We start from the raw sequence: 19,438 nt of genomic DNA, 5'->3' as shown, positions 1-19,438 counted from the left end.
CAAGGTTATTTTTATGTTTGTTAAATTAAGTCCATTAAAACTGTCACTGGTTGGACCACATCATAACTTTGTCGAAAGAACAAAGTTCACAGTCAAAAGTGTTATTTTTTAAAGTGGGTGGTGTAGAGTCACAGGACTGAGATGAGCTTTGTACAACTAACAGTGAACAAAATAACATTCTTTGAACCTTTACCACACATAACATTGGCAGACATCTCGTCCCTGTTATTTGCAAAAGATTAGTAGGTCACAATTTACGTAGGTCAATATGAGCAATTATTGTTGCATCTGTTCTGCTCTGGGACGTGGCAGATGTCTCTTACGTCAAAAAGCAAATATAAAGTGTCGACATGTTCCAGTCCTTAACCTGTGTTAATTCTAGAGCTGCAACAATTATTCAATTTGCGTATTAGCTGATTTAAAAAAAAAAAAAAGTTAGTTGTCAACTATTTGTTAAACTATCTGTTTACTTATTTTTAAGAAAAATTACTGAACATTCTGGTTCTAGCTTGTTAGATATCTGATGCTTTTCTTATGACAGTAAATGCAACACTTGGATAACCTTGGGCTCTGGGAAATTTTAATAGCTGTTTTTTTAGGATAAAATAATCAGCAGATCATTTGCTAATGACAGTAGACCTGGGTAATTCCTGTACCTGGGTAATTCCTGTACACATGTCCCGTGTCCCAGTTCCACTCACACCCACAGACCAGTTGTGAGTCCACCACAACCAGGTCTCTCCAGTCAAATAGAGACCATACGATTACAGAAGAAGTCAAATCAGTCTCGAATACTTTTTTTTCCTGTGGTATTTATTTTTCATGCACATAATTTGCTCTCTACTTTCTTCATGGGGCTACATGAATCCAGTCAAAAAGTCATACACAGATTAAAGAAAGGGAGGAGTTGTGTCTTCACACCATGAAAAGTTAGATGGAGGGGAGGGGAGAAGTCTGGCTGCTGACCTGCTGCAGATGCAGGTTTACAGTTACCAGGTCACTGATTACCCAAGTGACTTAGTCTCTCTGAGTAACCTGCTCTCAGATAAAAGCACTGTGTGACATCAGGCTTTTCTCCTGCCTTTTGTAACAGGTATAAACACTTTCACCTTCAGACATGTTTCCCTCATGTGAGGGAGACATTCAGTGTGCCTTGGTATATTCGGTGTATTCTCACACCTTAACACAATTTCAGCAGCACTGGTCCTGCACAGTAACGCAATGATAAATACAGTACATTGTAAGTGGAAATTAAATGTCCATCTGTCAATAACCACAGATAAAAGTATAGATATTAAAAGATATACCTATGAGAACAGCACATGTTGTGACAGTGTTGTCTGTTGTGTTACAGGTGCAACTTGTGTGTTGAAGAAGAAGTTCTCAGCCTCTCAGTTCTGGAACGACTGTAGAAAACATGACGTGACTATTTTCCAGTATATTGGTGAACTCTGCAGATACCTCTGCAACCAGCCCAAGGTAACATGAACATGAAGCTTCACTGATGTTCCTCACTTTGGATAAGTGTCTGTAAGAGTGGTTGAAAATGTAAATGTAATCTTCTGTTTCAGCTGACTATTTCTTTATTTCTCATAGATTTTAGTAAAAAAAATTGCAATCAAATGATATGCACACTGTTGTGATACCATCCTCACCGGGAATCCACATTAAACACAGCGTTGCTACAGCTTTTCATCTGCTCAGTCTGCTAATGCTGTCAGTCAATGAATAACAGAACAAGCAGAGTTTGAGTGAAGGAAAAAAGCCACTATACTTATGAATCATTCAAGTAACATTGTGCACAACTGTGGCAGAAAAATAAGCAGGGTCTTTGTTTCAGTGTGTGTGTCCTCCCATTGTGGACACACACACTGGCAGAGTGAGGACAGAGCTTGTCCCTTGTCTTGAGGCTGGACTCAAAGTTCTCTTTGTCCACTCTCTCCCTCAGTTATGTGGCTGTGTGGGTGGACGGCCGGCCTTGTCCGTCCTCCCCGCTCTCCCCAGGCATAGACACGTACAGAGTATGCGCGCCCTTTCACAAGCTCAATGTGTGCACACAAGGATGGGCACTAATTACTGCTTGTGTGCTGCCATTATGCACATTGATCAACATGCAAGCAGGCATGTGCACGTTTTCTGAAGGTTTGGAAATACACTGTGTTACTGTCAGCACTGCACCAGCACAGGACTGGAGATGCTCACTGGTTTTATGAAATGATTACATGTAACTGTAAAGGCACTGTGATTGAAGTATGATTGACAGGTCATTAGTCTGATTAGCTTATTAGAGCTGAGAAAAGACAGCTTCTGTTTGTCAGTGGTTGTTGTGTTAAGCTGTACTGATGCTCCTGTCAGCACAACACACTTTTCATTTGGTTTCTATGTAAAGTACGGTGGCCCAGAGAGCTCAACACACTGCAGCTTCAGAGAACACATGCAAATACACACAACACAACCAAACACAGAAACACACTGCAAGTAGCACAGATGACAACAGAAGTGTTTCCAGGGGACACAAAATAGTGATGGACCTGGCTGGGACATGGTTGTTGTTTCCCAGGGACGTCACTTTTTTGTGTCTCCTGGAAAGTCTTCAGTTGTTGTCTGTGATACTTGCAGTGTGTTTGTGTATTTGTGGCACATGTGTTGTCAAATTGATGATTTTTCTGAATTTCCTTATGTTTCATCTGTTTGCATGTGTTTTTCTCAAGTTGCAGTGTGTTGACCTCTCTGGGCCACCATAATAAACAAACATGCAGAAACATACAGTTTGGCTGTCACAAGGGATATCCCATGTTTTCTTCTACGGTGGCTGACGAGGACAAATGCGCTGCGATGACCCAAAACACTTCCATCAGGAGAAACGTGCTGCAAATTCAGGAACACATAAGAAAATATACAACAAACACAACATTGGAAACAAATGAAAAAACATGCTGCATGAAGCCAAAAGAGATACATCAACAACAAACATGCAGCAAATACAGAAAAAAGTACACAAATACAAAGCCAAAAACACACAAAAACATTGCATCAACACAACAGAAGTTCTCCTCTGTTGAGGTTGTTGATGTTTTAAATTGGTTTTTGCATAAGACTGAAATATCCAGAGGAGCAGCTGGTTTGTGAAGCATTCTTTTCTTTTTTTCTTATTTCCTGCTCTTTATGTAATCCAGTCTTTGGTCTGTCCATAGTCCAGTGGAAACTAATGGGATGCATTGTGGTGTGTGTGTGTGTGTGTGTGTGTGTGTGTGTGTGTGTGTGTGGTAATAGACTGCTCTTGTTGGGACGGATTGTTGGGACCCTTCTGGTAACACCAATTAGCTTCACACTAATTTGATCAGTTTGCATTCATGGTATTTCTTTGTTTGTGACTGACACACAAAAACAAACACACACACACACACAGTTTGAAAGCTTGTTGCATAACAGCCTTTTCCTGTCTACTCCAGTGTGTCAAACATGAATAAATCACACGTTATTGATAAATGCGTAGTTGTCACCTGTCAGATCTGGTTCGTTGACGTCTTCATGTCCTTCTCCCTCCTTCAGACAGACGTAGATAAAGTTCACAAGGTGCAGATGGGAGTGGGGAACGGGTTGCGGCAGGACGTGTGGCGGGAGTTCCAGAGTCGCTTTGGAAACATTAAGATGTGCGAGGTGTACGGCTCCACCGAGGGGAACCTGTGTTTCATGAACCACATCGGCAAGATCGGGACTGTGGGCCGCTCCAACTTCTTCTACAGGGTAAGTGCCTGGTAACACCCCCCTGGGACTAAAGAGTGATCTGATTAGAATTTGATGGTCAAAGGTCACTGTGACCTCACAGGACCTGTTGCACACACTTAAGGATTTGAGTGTCCTCAGGAACAACAGTGTGCTCTGTCCCTCCCTGGAGAGGGCTTCAGTCCTGTGAGTCCAGTCCAGCCTTTTATTGATTTCATTATTATTTATTATTGCGCTTCACTTCGTGTCCCTGGGTGACATCCAGGACAGTGGCCTCCCGCTCCTCTGCTCGTCCACCACGACCTCATTGGTTTTGCTGCTACTGAGCTTCAGGTGATTGTTGTTGCAGCAGGTGACGACGCTCAGTCGTCTGGACTCTTCTGTAAAAATAGTCTCAAAGTGAAGACAGTTTGATTCTCACTGGAATGTCAACATAGTGAAAACATTTTGACAAAAAATACACATGATACTTTTTTATGCCTCCAAATTGGCGATGGCTGAGCCGGAGGTATGTTGTTTTCAGGTTGTCCATCTGTTCGTCCCATTCTGGAGGACATGATATCTCAGTAACACCTTGAAGGAACTTCTTTAAATTTGGCACCAATGTTCACTTAAACTCAAGGATGAACTAATTAGATTTTGGTGAGAAGATCAAAGGTCAAAGGTCAAGGTCATGGTGACCACATAAAACACGTTTTTGGCCTTGTGAACAAAATATCTTGAGAACTCCTCAAAGGAATTTCTCCAAATTTGGTACAAATGTCCACTTGGTCTCAAGGACGAACTGATTAGACTTTGGCGGTCAAAGGTCATAGGTCAGTGTAACCACACAAAACACTTTTTAGCCACACACAAAATGGTTAATATTTTATATGACTCTGGATAAACAGGGATGTAATCTGAAACTACTCTTAGTGGCAGAGGCGTATAACCGTGAAGTAGTAATTGTAGTTATTAAATTCCTACAAAGTCTACATCAGCGATTGTGGACTCCAGTGGGGTCCTAGGTGAAAAATTGCCAAGGTACCAGACAACATTCATCACCATTAATAAATAATCTGACACCAATGAAAAATGTATTAAATCTGACACATTTCTTGTAGAAGAATTTTCAACATATAAATATAAAGAACATGAAAAACCTAAATAAATAAATGAATAACTTCACTGTTGTCATATTGTAAATAACCCACATTATAACACAACAAATAAAGCCCCTTTAAGGAGGTTTCCTACTGAGATGTCATATGTCATTGCAAATTGTCCTTTGGTTGTTTAAGGGGGAAGGAGCTGCATTTTGAGACATTGCTGTGGAATAAAGTTGCTCAGCCCTCAGGGGCCCCTCTAACAGCCTGGGGCCCCAAGCAGATGCCTGTCTTGCCTGTTCAGAGGCAGCACCTCTGCTCTACTTATATTATATGAGCCTGGCCAGACATGGATGTAAAGTGCAACTTGACTGGTTGTCGGAGCCAAACAACCGTGAGGCTAATATAATAAAATCCATCATGTTGGACTGCTCCATAGAGATTTACCTCAGCTTCAGCAAATCCACTAACTGCTGCAATGACATTTAAAGGAACAGCTTTTTCAAAAAATGTGCAATAAATCTTAGTGAGACTGGGTCTTTAAACAAGAAAAGAAAAGTTCAGTGTCTTGTTTGCAGCCTGTTGAGGATGAAACTTTCACTGCACCCAACAGAAACCACAAGCATCTTGATCAAGTTGTTATCTGTGACAAAGCTGCTCTACAGCCAGGCTTGTGGCTCTGGGAGGGTGTAGTTAGGCAAAGCAGTGTTTTGAGATAAATGTTAACACATCTAAGTAAAGCATGTTATCATGCTAACGTAAGCTAATTAGCACTGAACAGCAACTACAGCTGAGGATGATGGGAATGTCATTGGTTTAGCAGTTTTTTAGTCATAAATCAAAGATATTGACCTGATGATGGCACTAGATGAAAGTCACCAACCACCAAGATCCATCCTCTCAGGACCATGAATGTCTGCGCAAAATTCTGTGCAAATTTATCGAATCAATGCTGAGATATTCCACTGAATAAGTGAAAATTTTGACCTGTTGGTGGCATTACAGGAAAAGCCAGGGGGTCACCAAAGTTGCTGGGGTTCATCTGCTGTACAATTTTTCATCTTAGTTATAGAAATGTTTCAGTTGAGCACTGACTGAGCAAGAGCTGGCTAGCATGGCTACTCAAAATATAAATCTCATCCTAAAGCTGGTATTATAAAGTACGTAGAGGTTCACAGTTTACTTTGCTGTTTCTGATGTAGCTGGATTTGTAGGTATCTGTCATGGTTGTGTTGGGCTGTGTTAATGTACAGTATAAAATGAGTTTTGGTTTCATAGACTATTTACAGAAAGTATAGAGCCGCATACACACATTGCATTATACACAAGAAATACTCCAAGGAATGAATCATTGACCTCGCTCCAGTTTATCTTTGACCAAGTATGTAAGAGAGATAAAGTGCTGGGTGTGGAAGGCCATGGTTGTGTTTCTCAGATTCAGTCCTCATTTTTCTGAGAACATTTTCAACAAAGTCTTGTTGGCACAAGTCCAAGAGAAGTTATTTAGCAGGACACTAAACATCTCCAGCTGCCTGAACCCCTCAGAATACAATACACATCTACCACTGCTTTTCCTGTTTGCAGGTGCAAGGCATTGTGGGTATTAAAGTCTTGGCTGTGTTATCTCTGACTCTTAAAGGAATGGTTTCTTGGAAATACACTTACTCTCAGTCTCATGTGTGTGTGTGTTAAGTACAGAGCTGGAGTCAGGACATGGTTAGCTTAGCAATAACTTCATACTGTCTACCACACACCTAACTTAGTTAACTCTATAATAGGTGATGGTGGTTGCAGACAGAACTATATAACTTACACAAAATGCTATCAAATAAGTAATTACCTAGACAGTGTGACAGTACCCCCCAGTACCCTACTACCCCCACCTCTAGGGACAGCACCAGACAACTCAGGCAGATCAGGGAGACAAAGGTGATCGTACCAGGTGAGGGAGAGGTCCAGAATGTTTATGACCAACACCCACAATGTCTCTTCTGCACTGTACCCCTACCAGTCCACCAGATACTGGCAGCCCCTGTCCAGACCTTCTGCCCAGCCTGGTCGTGGGCTGCAGGTCTCCATTGACAATTAGCCGTCCTCTGATAAAGTTGCTTACTCCGGTTGGTAAGATTCTGGGACAGTGTCACCTTCAGAGATGGAAATTCCAAAGAGATGTGGGACCATGGCCACAGAGGAACAGGCAGAGGATGAAGTAAGTCAGGACGGCTTGTTCTAAGAGGAGGTAGGGTGAGCAGCAACTCTCCCACCTCCTTCACCATGGCTGACGTCCCAAGATGCTGACGTATGAAACTCAGAGTGTGTGAAAGTCCAGTGATGAAGTGCTGAAAAAGGCACAGTGCTGAAGCTCAAACAACAGTGAACAGTCCCCGTTGTACCTCTCCATCTGGACCACTTTTGGTTTCAAGTGCTGGGGAAGTGCATGGTGGCACTTCTGGGTGTTTTGGAAGTGGACGGGGTAACAAGGATCCTGCAAACCTGCTGCACCTGTTGTCCCTGATTCTCGACGGTGATTCAGTTGGGTCTGATCGCGCTGAGTGAGTCAGTCAGACTGAACTGCAACAATCTTTTTAAAGTTTTTTTTCTCAGGCTTTTGCCTTTATCATAGTGGCACTGGGAGAGACAGGGCATGACGTTCAGCAAAGGGCCAAAGGTCGGACTCAAACCTGGGCCACTGCTGTAAGGACTAAGCCTAAATGGTACGCTCTGTGCCAGGTGAGCCACATACTGCAACAATCAATCTAAACCAGGGAAATGACCCAAATACAAGAACCAGACTGGAGACTGACAGAGTAAAAGTTCAAAATTAAAGTCTTTATTTGTCAGCCTGAAGTCAGGATGTCAGTCAGTGTGGGAAACAATGGAGGTGAGAAGGCAAAAGGAATGAGGAAATGTCATACACAAGGAAAACAAACTCGACTCACTGACAGGCCAGACTAACAATATGGCAACTGAAAGAGGGAGAGGCCAAACTAAATATAAACAGAGTGACTGATAGGGTAACAAGACATAGGTGAACGCAATGATACAAAGGCAGGAAGTAAAACCACCGAAGACATATGATGTCAGTGATTACAAAATAAAACAGGAAATAACTACAAGGAGTCTGAGCGAGATGTAACAGAGAGATTTACAAGTATTATCTATTATTATTAGATAATGATAACAGACCTACAGGTTGAAGCAGGCGTACGAGACTGAGACCACTTTCCCATTGAAGTGAGTATCCATGTGTGAGTTTTATAAGGAGGTGCACATAGATACAACTTCCCACATCTTTTTTTATGTAGCAGAGGAAGGACTTGAAGTTGTCCACTGAAGTGCACATGGTCCGCAGGGTCAACGGTGGTGAGTGGTGGGGGTAGGGGTAAACAGCTTAGAGGAGCTCTGTCAGGTCGTGTCTTATCCAGGATATAGCAAGTGTCCTCCATCAGAGGGGGTCAATCAGCTGATTGTATGTAGTCACTATACATGGGGTGGACACATCATGAATACATGTGAAATATAAGGTGGTCTGGTATAACACAAACTGTTGCTATGAAGCTCAGAGAGGTGTTGATACACCCTGAAATATAATGAAATACATTGTAGTATTGTGTTATTGTTGTTTTATTCTATCAAAGTTGTTATTGTGTAATGCATATAAACATACCCAGCCTGCATGCACTTAGAAAAAATGACTGAAATTAATAGAAATGAGATCCAATTATAGTAAATTATAAACAATAAACAAAATAAGCGTCTCTGAATATAATTAAATACAATATGTTATAATTCAGAATCACAGTAATGTAACAGCATTATTCAATAGAATTAATCTGATATCATTTGTTATAATTACCATGAATTGTGATACAATTATAAGATGTTTGTGATATCTTGTGGCACCAGAAACACTGACCTGGGTGTCAACATGACGCAGCTGAAACTCAGTTGTTGGGTGAGGAATGTCAACCTGAATAATTAGTTGCAGAGATTAAGGTGTAAGACCGTTAGGAAAGATGACCAGTGTGGTGGCTTTCCTGTGGCCGTCGTGGGTATTAGCCTCACTAATGCTTGTCTGTGAGGCTGCTGTTAATCAGAGGACTTACAAAAGAGAGGCTGCATGTATTTAGCTCTAATCTCTGACCCCAGCTATTCTTAGGTCTGTCTCAGTGCTTGTCCTGCTGGCCCACAAACAGTTACAAAAGAAAGTTATCGAAGTGAAGTTATAAAACTTTTAAGATTTCAGGACACATGGTCTGATTTAATAAAAACAGGATTGTCAGTTCAAGTTCATCTTAGATACTTTAATTTGTGTTTAATTATAGAAGCTGTTTGTGATTTATGCATAAGTTTCAGTAACTATTTAAAAAAACAACGTGTACAAACAATAAAAGAACAGTTTACCAATAAATCAGAGGTGTTGTGTGTATACGCAGGCATCAGTGTGTAACCTCCTCTGTGCAGGGGGATTTACCATACACCTAAAAATAACCACAGATATGTATCAGTGCACATCTTGAGATGTAGTAATGCCTTGTAGTTGTTTATGTGGTGTTTACTGTGCACAGAGACTTTTGCTCCCTGATTTAAGGCAGTACACAGTTAAAACTGCACCATGTCTGTGGAGAAGCATTGTCTTAAAGTTCCCATATTTTACTCTTCTCCTGTGTTAATATACATAAGAAGATATATTTGTGGTTTTAAGAACCAAAAACCATCTCAGTGCAGTTTTACATCTCCTCTCTCAGGCTTCTCTGTGGAGCTCTAGTAACAATCAAGCAGCAACCTCTGTGACTGAAAAGTGAAACAAACCAATAGCTGCAGTTCTAATGACCACTAGAGTCCGGCTCCAACAGTGAGTCAGTCTCCATAGACTCCCATGTTAAAGTTACAGCAAATAAACATGTTTACAGCCTGGTATAAAAAATAATTTTGGTCTCTATGGCTAATTTCCTCCTTCATGGCGACTGTATGGGGGTTGAATTTTTACATAACTCATTTATTTAAATTTTATTAAGGCTTAGATGAATGCATATTTGAGGGCGTTGCTGCTTTGAGTGACAGGTGGTTGAGCGTATGTTTGCCACAATCTAGCATGCACCAAAGTCTCAGCTCCACACATGCCCCACCTCCTTGCCCACATTTGGATTAGCCGGGAGTTCAGGAGCAGTTCACTCTGAGCTTCAACACTGCTCCTCAGAAACCTGTGGGTGACGTCACAGAGGCCACGTCCATCATTATTCACAGTCTGTGGTCGGTGAGCGGACTCTATTGAACAGAAGTTCAATAGATTTTTCACATCACAGAAATGTCTTCCACAAGATGTAGCACATGTTCAAACATTCTACACAACGTATAAAACTGTTGCTTTGTTCTTCAAAGTTTTTGAGAACACTTGACCAGAACAGAGGCAGCTTTTCTGGTGCAGCAGACTCCAGTGGTGGCACAACCTGAGCCCCTCTCTCTGACACACCAGGTGCTTTCTCACCTGGTAGATGTGCCTGGATGCTTTTCCAGCTCAATTCTACGCCCAAGGGCACATGACCCCTCCCAATACATTTAGCAAAAACACTTCCAATAAAACATTATGAATATTTACATACACACCATGCACATGACTACTGCCTAATTCAGGGTACATTAAATGCATAACAAATTGCGCCCCCCCCCCCCCCCTTCATATATTATACAGAACTCCCTGTGTCTCTTATTCATTAGATTTCTTATATCGTATGTTGTTTATGTTTTAGATATGATTAGAGCTAATGGATGTCATATCCTCGGAGTATGATATCACTGAAAATACTACTGAGGTTACGTCTGTCAGAAAAACAGTTTTTACATTTTACAAGGACTAACATGTAGAAAACAGGGTAACAGCCTTTAATCACCTTTTCTGGAGCTTTCAACTGCATCATTGAAATTTCCATTACAACTCTCACAATTCTGCTAATGCCCCTCACTGAAAACCATGGGCTGTAAGCAGAAGTTTCATTTTGGGCCTTTTTTTAAAATTTTACAATTTCCAGACATCTTTCATAGCAGACATTTTTACATGAAAAGCTCGGCTGTAATTAAAAACTTTAATAATATAGACTGTGTTCCAGTTAGTGCTGCAGTTACAGGCCCTGGTGATGTCCATGTTGGCTGACTGGTGTATTTAACTGGAACAGACATCATTAATATATTAAAGTATTAGTTCCACCTGATTCTTTTCCTGCTATGACAAGTCAAGATGTCTGCCGAGAAAAATATCTGATATTTAACCTTTAGTTGTGGATGATTGTTCCATTAGTTAGTTTAGACATCTGTGCCTCTCGTTCTTTAATAATATTTCATTTCATCTTTTTGTGCAGCTCCTGTTCAAGTATGACCTGGTGAAGTACGACATGGAGAAAGACGAAACTGTGACAGATGAGAATGGCTTCTGTCAGCGAGTGCAGAGGGGTAAGAGTGTAACTGCTGTCACCTTCTCTCTGAAAGTTAAAATACTTTTGTACTGATGTGATTTTTTCCTCTCAGGTGAGACGGGGCTTTTACTGTCCAAGGTGAGCGCCTTCAGCCCCTTCTTCGGCTACGCTGGGAGCAAGCAGCTGACGGAGAAGAAGCTGATGAGGAACGTGTTTGCGAAGGGGGATGCCTACTTTAACACGGGCGACCTCATGGCCGAAGACCAGGATGGCTTCATCTGTTTCAGAGACAGAGTGGGAGACACCTTCAGGTACAGTCTGAAGCTGAAATGAAATGAAACTACTCTGCCTGGATTAGTCATTTGTGTCTGATGTGGTTTTTCCACAAAGAGTTAAAAGTTGAAAATTCATAAAAAGGCGTCGACTCTGATGAACACAGAGAAACGAATGTGAAAACAGCCCCTTCTGTCAAACTCTGCACAGTCAGTGGCCAGCAGGTGGACTACAGGATCACATAAAGGATTTACAGAGCATTCAGAAAGTCTTCACCCTTCACTTATTTCAAATTTTGTTATTTCTTATGATAAAATCATTAAATTATTTTCCCTAATCAGTCTACTCTGAATACCCCATGATGCAGGTCAGAATCTGGTCTGAAACTGTTTTGTCCTGAATGTTATGCAACACTTACAAAAGTCTCTTTGACTGAAGTCTGCGTTTTCCCCCTGGTTTCAGGTGGAAGGGTGAAAATGTAGCCACCACAGAGGTAACAGAGACTCTTGGGCTGGTGGATTTTATCCAGGAAGTCAACGTGTATGGAGTGGAAATACCAGGTGTGTTTAAAAATGCTCATCTATCATGTATCTAGAAGGTTTTCAGCATCACTGAGCAAATTGAGATTTGGAATAAAGTTACAAACATGTTGTGGAATAAAATATGAGTATTTTACTGAAAATGATGTAGTTTTAAATCTATCAAAGTGGCCAAATAAGAGCAGGTATCCTGCCTCTTCACAGTGACACAGGTCACTACGCTGCTGTGGAAGAAGAAAACACTCCAAACTTTTCAGTGTGTAACATCTTGCTTGTTAATAGTCTTTTGTGTTTGATGATAAATGAGTTAAATGATGGACATGAATGATTCACAGCAACTGAAATGTTATTTGAAAAACAGACACCTGAATTGGTATCTTAAGAGAACCTTGTATCACCAATGAGCGATGATGATGATGGGATTACGATGATTATGATGATTTATTTGTGAATCCATTTTTCATATATTTCCTTTTCTTCTCTTGAATCATTAACTGAATGAACATGTGACCAGGTCACTGGAGGGTGTCTGAAGTGTTAATACTGGATGTGAAGTTGTCTGAGAAGAAGAAGTGAGCACGAGCTGCTGTTTCAGTCACTGTTGGTGATGATGAGTAGCACTGAGCTGGAGCGTGGTGACAGGTTGAACTGTGTTGTCTGCAGGACATGAGGGCAGAGCAGGGATGGCGGCCATGATTGTGAGACCAGGCTTCACGTTTGATGGGAAGAAGCTGTTTGAACATGTGAAGAGGGATCTACCGACGTACGCTCACCCACTGTTCATCAGGCTCCAGGTAATGAGCAGAGGCTCACTGACATACTGTGTCTACATCTGGATCCTGTGTGCAGATGTTGATTGACTAATTGACTAATTGACTGTCTCAGCTCTGTTGCAGTTGATGTGTGCACAGGTGGAGAACCTGGTTTACCAGCACGCTCTTACACCTGTGTTGCTTGTGTGTGGCGGCTGCGTCACTGACCTGCTGCAGCTCACACACACCGCCTGTGTTCACACTGGCTGTGTGTCTGCTGCGTCGCTGCTACTGCAGCTCTGCCTCTCTGCCTTTCTACATACTTGAACATACTTGAATGTTGGATTTCCTTTCATTGTAAATTAATTTCTGATTTATTTTTGTCAGAAAATGTCACTAAAATGCCACTGTCTATAAGTATATATTAATATTTTTTCACATCTTTGTCATGTTCATATTCAGCCTAGACATAGACAACTATAGTGGAAGGTGTCAATTTTATGTAATGTTGCTGGGATGATGTCAGTATGACATCATACGATTTTTTCTGTGTCTGTTTTTGCGGGGAACTGCATGCATCACGCGTGAAAAAATGAAAAACCAGGAGGTTTCACAGCCACCACGCACACACCACACAGCCAGTGTGATCCCGGCCTTATGGTCTGCATAACTGCGGAAAAAAAACAGCAATGATAAATCACCTGAAGTATGACGTGTTCACTGTGTCACTTTAGTTCCCAACTAAAGATCCAAAAGTCAAAACATGATACAGTTTCATTTTTAATGTTAAACAGATTGAATTCAGTGTGAAACCTGCCGACCGCTGTTTGCTCCCTCAGGAGATCATGGAAACCACGAGCACCTTCAAGCAGCAGAAATTCCAGCTGGTGCAGAGCGGCTTCAACCCCTCAACGATCTCTGACCCTCTCTACGTGTTGGACTACCAGCAGAAGAACTACATCCCTCTCACAGACAGTATCTACCAGAGCATCCTCGCTGGAGAACGCAAACTATAGACCTGACGAGTCTGGGTATGATGGGAAACACAGAGAAGATGTGACTCAGCTCTGCCCTTTGGAGTATTTTATATTAAATGGAGCCTTGAGCCAACAATCAGGTTGAATGATCAACTGAAGAATGAAAATACGTTCTGTGTTCTGTGTTAACCATGTACACATGAACAGTAATGTCCCTGTGGATTATTAATGTTAAATATATACAGTGCATATAAAATGTACAGAGAGTGACAAATTAAAGGAAAAAGCTGAGCCTGAGTATAAACACAACGAGGCTGTAAAGGTGGACTGGTGAATAGATCGGTTTTCATTTTCGGCGTGATGACATTTAATGTTCCCGACAGCCTGTGAGACTGTGGTCTCATTTAGCCACTTGTTAGCAACCGTCCTTGGAGAATCAGTGACAAGGAGCAAAAGGTGGCAAAACACAGTACTAAGACTCTTTATGTTGTTTTTTTCCTTTAATTGGTCACCTGTCTGTAAATATAATATATACATAATATTCAAGGATTTGAAAACCCCTTAAAACTGACCAAATAACATAAAAACCATCTTCCAAGTTCTGTTTTAATTTTTCAGTAAAAGTGCAAATTCAGTTTGTGAGTTGGAGTAAATTAATAGAGAATGATAATATATGAAGGAGGCTGTCAGGGGTAAAACGTCCTGAAAAAGACCAAATATTATGAAAGCCATCCTGAATGTTCACTAACTGAAACATGGAGACATGGCTTTCATGATATTTAGTTAATTTAGAGTTTTTTTAGCCCTTTAAAGGCCCTAAAACTGTGCAGATAATCATTAAAGTACCTCAATATATTGCATTACATTAACTACTGTCCGTTAATTGTTCTCGTAAAATCCTGTTAAAGTGCCTTGAGTGCGTCAGCACTAATGGATAAATTCACTTTCAACTCACAAATAGAATGAATAGCTCATTTTTTGCTGACCTGTCAATAAGTGTATCCACAGATCTTCTCTCTTCACTGATTTCACTCATTTTAATACATTACTCAGCAAAATCCCACATCACGCCAACCAATCACCACATCACTGCACACACTGTAAGTTTGTCAATTCATATTATTTATTTATGAAACAAAGTAGCCATATATTGTCTTAACTATGCGAGAGTTTGAGTATGGAAGCCTAAAAGTGCCCAGTTTAAGTGATATCAAATTATATGTTTTTAATGCTGTGAAATGATTTATTTACTTTAATTTTTTCCTTTTTTTCCCACATGAACTTTACCATGTGCTGCTAAATTTCTTCACAGACTCTAACAGGTCAGAGTTCTGTTCACTCTTAGCATTAAAGGTCTTTATTTGCATCCTCACAGTCGATGCAGGATCAGGGGAGAGCTGGGATTTGAGCCATCAGCCACAATAAACTCTGCTTATGTATTTAGATGATTTATTTCAGATATCAACAACTTATTTCAGTGTATCACCACAGTTCTGTGACTATACCTCAGATTAGAGCTTCAACTCAACAGTGACTGAGACATGTAGATGTTACTTTTTTTCTGAGCTACAGTTGTTGTAAATAGTCATTTTCAGAAGGTTAATTTAATTTTTTATTTTTCTGATCAGTATATGAAGAAGAACTGCCTGCAAGGATTTATTGAAATGGGTCCTTTATTTTGAAGTTTTAGCCGTCATTTCTAGCACCTTAAACATGTTTCCTCCCCAGTTTTGGCTGAAGTTTTATGACTTGTTCCGTGTAGACAGACACATCTAACAAATACAGACAATCTGTAAGTCAACAGACTTCACTGCAGCCCACTGCAGCTTTATTAAACTGTGAGTCTGATCACTCATTTATTTTGTGAGAATCGTTGTAATTTGGTAGAAAATCATGCCACACTGTGCACAGAAAATGTACAGATTTCAAAACTGAATTCACTAGAAGAGACATCGCAACATAATGGAAGCAGAAAACAAAAAGATTTTTTTTTAATTTTCTTTATATAATTAACATGTTATCACAATAAAATAACTTGTCATCACACAAGAGCACGGTACTTACGTCAAGATCTCAGGGATTAAATACATTAAATTACTGCAACTGTGGCAAGTCTTGGTGTCCATACAAACCTAATCTGACATTTTTTTTTATTACCAGCCACAGAATTATTGTTTAAAGAACAATTTAAACAACACCAACAGAACACAGTGCCACATAATATGTCATTCCTATAGCCAGCTCCATATGAGTAAACCAATATCTCTAACCCCCATCTCTAGTAGAGACCTACAAACAGAAAGGAAAACCTCAGAGAGCCTGCTGCTCTGGTTCTATCATCCTGTTTGAACCAGGACCAGTTCCCTCCATTCTTCACCTTTGACATGACGAAGCTCAGTCAAGAAACAAAAAAGCTGAATCTTTCTGACTTTTGCTTTTACCTAAAGTAGATATTTGACATTTTTGCTATTGATACATAGCAAACATTTGCTCGCAAGACAAGAGGTTGTAATTCCTCCTCTGAGCAGCTACTTCTTCAGGTCTGGACCGTACTCTCCAGGAGGAAACAGAATATAGCATAATGCAGGTTCCACATGAAGATGTATAATAATAATAATAATAATAATAATAATAAGACCAGTAATAATAATTAAATGACAGTGATAGGACATGCAATAAGATAATAATGATTGTATTAAGATAAATAATAATAACTGTAGCTGCAGGTGTTGAGCAGGATCATTGGGGCAGTTGACTCTACAAAGTGACAGGAGGAGAGAAAACACAAAGCTATGGGGGAAAGAAGAAGCCAAGTTAGTAGTGTGTATCATGGGAAGTCCCAGGGCATAAACTTATGCCCTTATAGATCGGGTGTCTGCCTTTAGAGACTTGTTGGGGCATCCTGAAAATAAGGAATTGCATAATCTAGGCTAGAAGTTACAAAAGCATGGACTCGTTTTTCTGCATCTTTTGGACACAGGATGTGCCTGATGTTTGCAATGTAATAGACTTTGGGACCAAGCACAATAACATCTGTAACAATAAGGTCTTTATGTTCTTGAGACAAGCTTGAAGTTTTGCTAACTGATCTGTGTAGTCAGTCTTCATTGACAGGTAAAATTGGGTATCGTCTGCATAACAGTGCAGGTTTATGGAGTGTTTCCTAATAATATTGTTGAAAGGAAGCATATATATGAGGTGAATAGAAGCATGGAACATGGAATTCTGTGTCTAACGTTTGACTGCATCAAATTGGCTTGTTTCAAATTTTTACTAAAAGGGTAACGGGATACAGGGATACATTTTTTCAGCCTGAATCTCCATGGCCTTGGCTTATTTTTTTGAAGAACATGTACATTTACGTTTGGCAAATGCTTTTATCCAAAGTGACTTACAACTGAAGGACAACTGTAAAGCTTCAGCGCTGTAGGTGACATTGTGTAAGTACAAAGTACTACATTGGTTCAAATTGTACCAAACAGTACCAAAGGGGCCAAAAAGTGAACACAATACAAGGGTTTAATGTTCCCTATAATAGGGTGTGATGGTCAATGGTGTCAAATGCAACACTAAGATCCAACAAGACAAGTACAAATACCCTGATGAAGGCCACAAGCTGAAACATGTCGACTATAAAGTTGTTCTGTAAACTTCAGTTGTGGCAGGAGTTTTGACCTCTTTAGACTTTTCCTTTCCCCACACACCTGAAAGTAGATGAAGTTGTGCCAGAAACCTGCCCTTCAATTCAACGAGCCTCACCTCCACTACAACAAATCATCTACATTTATTACATGCATGATGTATCGCCTAAGGAGGCAGAGGAATAACTAAACACAAGACATGCTGAGCAAGAGAGAGCAAGAGAGTGGAAGGGAGAGAGAGAAGCTATCACTAACTGCTAAGCTAAGGTAGCTAGCAGATCAGAGCAACGTGTAAACAACTGAGGGATTTGCAAGAAAGACACTAAAATAAAGAGGGAGCTGGAAGTGCTTGAGCAGCAGGTAATTAGCTGCTGTGATGGAGCTAATTACTGGAAATGACACAAAATGTTTACAGCAGCGCATCAGCTGCTGCTGCTAACATTGGCTATGTAGCAAAAGCAAAAGTTTCAAATTGCTCCCATAGTAGAGATAATGTTTACGTTTGACGCGTGACTCAGGTGTGGTTTCCTTGGCTTCCTACAATCTCATCATGTACACTGGCTTTGCTTTGAATGTGTTGCAGCACTGCAGAGTTTCCCAGTCTCTTTGGGGTCTGTGAAGCTTGTGTTGTTGTGTTTGCTCAGTCCAACAACAGCTCAGCAGTTTGACTGAAGAAATGCTCTGTTAATTTCTTTGCTTTTGATCTGTTTGTGGTGTTGCCCCTGTTTGCTTCGGCCTGTTTTTGTGTTTAGACTGTTTTTCCCCAAGATATAATACTGAGCTAAATGTCAGCTGCTTTTCTTTTAATTGGTTTTGAGTGTGTCAAATTTCTACACAATTGTTAAGAATTTCAGAATAAGCTATTTTCTGGCAAATAATATCACTGATTAACAGGTTCAGAACTGTAATTGATATTTCTTCAGGTAACCAGTGTGACATTAAGTAGAGTGGGTGTTCGGGTTTACTACGGTTGTTTTATTTTTTCATGCACACTGCAGTAACATCTGTTCTGTCTTTATTTTTCTCTTCTGTCATCACCATCTGCTGTCATTCAGTCTCCAACAGTGTTGGCATCTACAGGTGGACTAAAGGTCCAGTGCCATTGTGTACACATGCTAGATGAAATAAATGTTGGTTCACTCAGTACATTAACTCTGTTGATTTCCTTTCAAATATATTAATATATATTTATATATTATTTTAATGCACCTTCTGCAACAGACAACAGACATGTTTCCAGGGACACAAAATAGTTATGAACCCAGCTGGGACTTGTTGTTCAATGCTTTGTGACTTTTGAAGTTCAAAGCGACGGTGTAGCACAAATGCCATTGTTTTCTGTGCTACTTGCAGCACGTTTCTGTATTAGCCTGTGTTGTGTGAACATACAGCACGTGTTGTCAAAAGATATTGAAGAAGATGTGAAATGAGGATGTTTTCATCATTTCCTTGTGTTTTCTTTAGCTGCAGTGTGTTGAGCTCTCAGGGCCACCGTAACCTGTGGATGGGATTTGGAATTTTGTGACTTTAGTAACTCCTTGTGTGATTATCAATAAAGACACTGTTGCTGACTGCAGACACTGACCGCAGAATCCCACACAGTAAAACTGAGAAAGAACTGGAGAACCTACATTTTCACCAGTATTGTCTAATTTTTAACAAAAATTGAATCACTTTAATCACGATCACAGTATCTGCCAAAATAATAATATGATTTATGATTTATTATATTTACATAATTTTGTAATGTTGTATGTTACATATACGATTCTAACAACAAACTAGCTGCAGTCTCCAAAATGACCATAAACCTCTATAACTTCAGGTTAGTACAGAGCTTAGAATTCAGACAGAACAGCAGTAAAAACAGCAGCAGACATTTGAATTTCTTTACTGGATCTTTCAAGTCAATTTTTACTTTTAATACTATTTATATTTTGATAATATTTACATACTTACATAACAAATAAAATTGCTGAGTACTTCCTCCTCCACTGCAGACACCAGATGTCATCACTCAGTTATCATCATTCCG

General features: G+C 40.2%; 1 protein-coding gene across 1 annotated transcript in view; it reads left to right on the top strand.

Annotated features, from left to right (window-relative positions):
* The window catches only part of slc27a6 (solute carrier family 27 member 6), a 30,217-nt gene extending 11,668 nt beyond the window's left edge, over nucleotides 1-18,549 (top strand). The window contains exons 4-10 of the mRNA XM_071466565.1: nucleotides 1,355-1,479; nucleotides 3,553-3,747; nucleotides 11,168-11,258; nucleotides 11,334-11,532; nucleotides 11,957-12,054; nucleotides 12,697-12,827; nucleotides 13,625-18,549. Of these exons, the coding sequence (XP_071322666.1) occupies nucleotides 1,355-1,479; nucleotides 3,553-3,747; nucleotides 11,168-11,258; nucleotides 11,334-11,532; nucleotides 11,957-12,054; nucleotides 12,697-12,827; nucleotides 13,625-13,801 (1,016 nt within the window). The 3' untranslated portion in view covers nucleotides 13,802-18,549. The remainder of the gene's footprint in view (nucleotides 1-1,354; nucleotides 1,480-3,552; nucleotides 3,748-11,167; nucleotides 11,259-11,333; nucleotides 11,533-11,956; nucleotides 12,055-12,696; nucleotides 12,828-13,624) is intronic.
* Nucleotides 18,550-19,438: the final 889 nt, after the last annotated feature.

The sequence above is a fragment of the Trachinotus anak genome, unplaced genomic scaffold (assembly GCF_046630095.1).
Source record: "Trachinotus anak isolate AG129_WGS33_773 ecotype Australia unplaced genomic scaffold, CSIRO_AGI_Tana_v1 ptg000028l, whole genome shotgun sequence".
In the NCBI taxonomy this organism is placed as follows: domain Eukaryota; kingdom Metazoa; phylum Chordata; class Actinopteri; order Carangiformes; family Carangidae; genus Trachinotus; species Trachinotus anak.
This window is presented reverse-complemented; position numbering and strand designations above follow the sequence as displayed.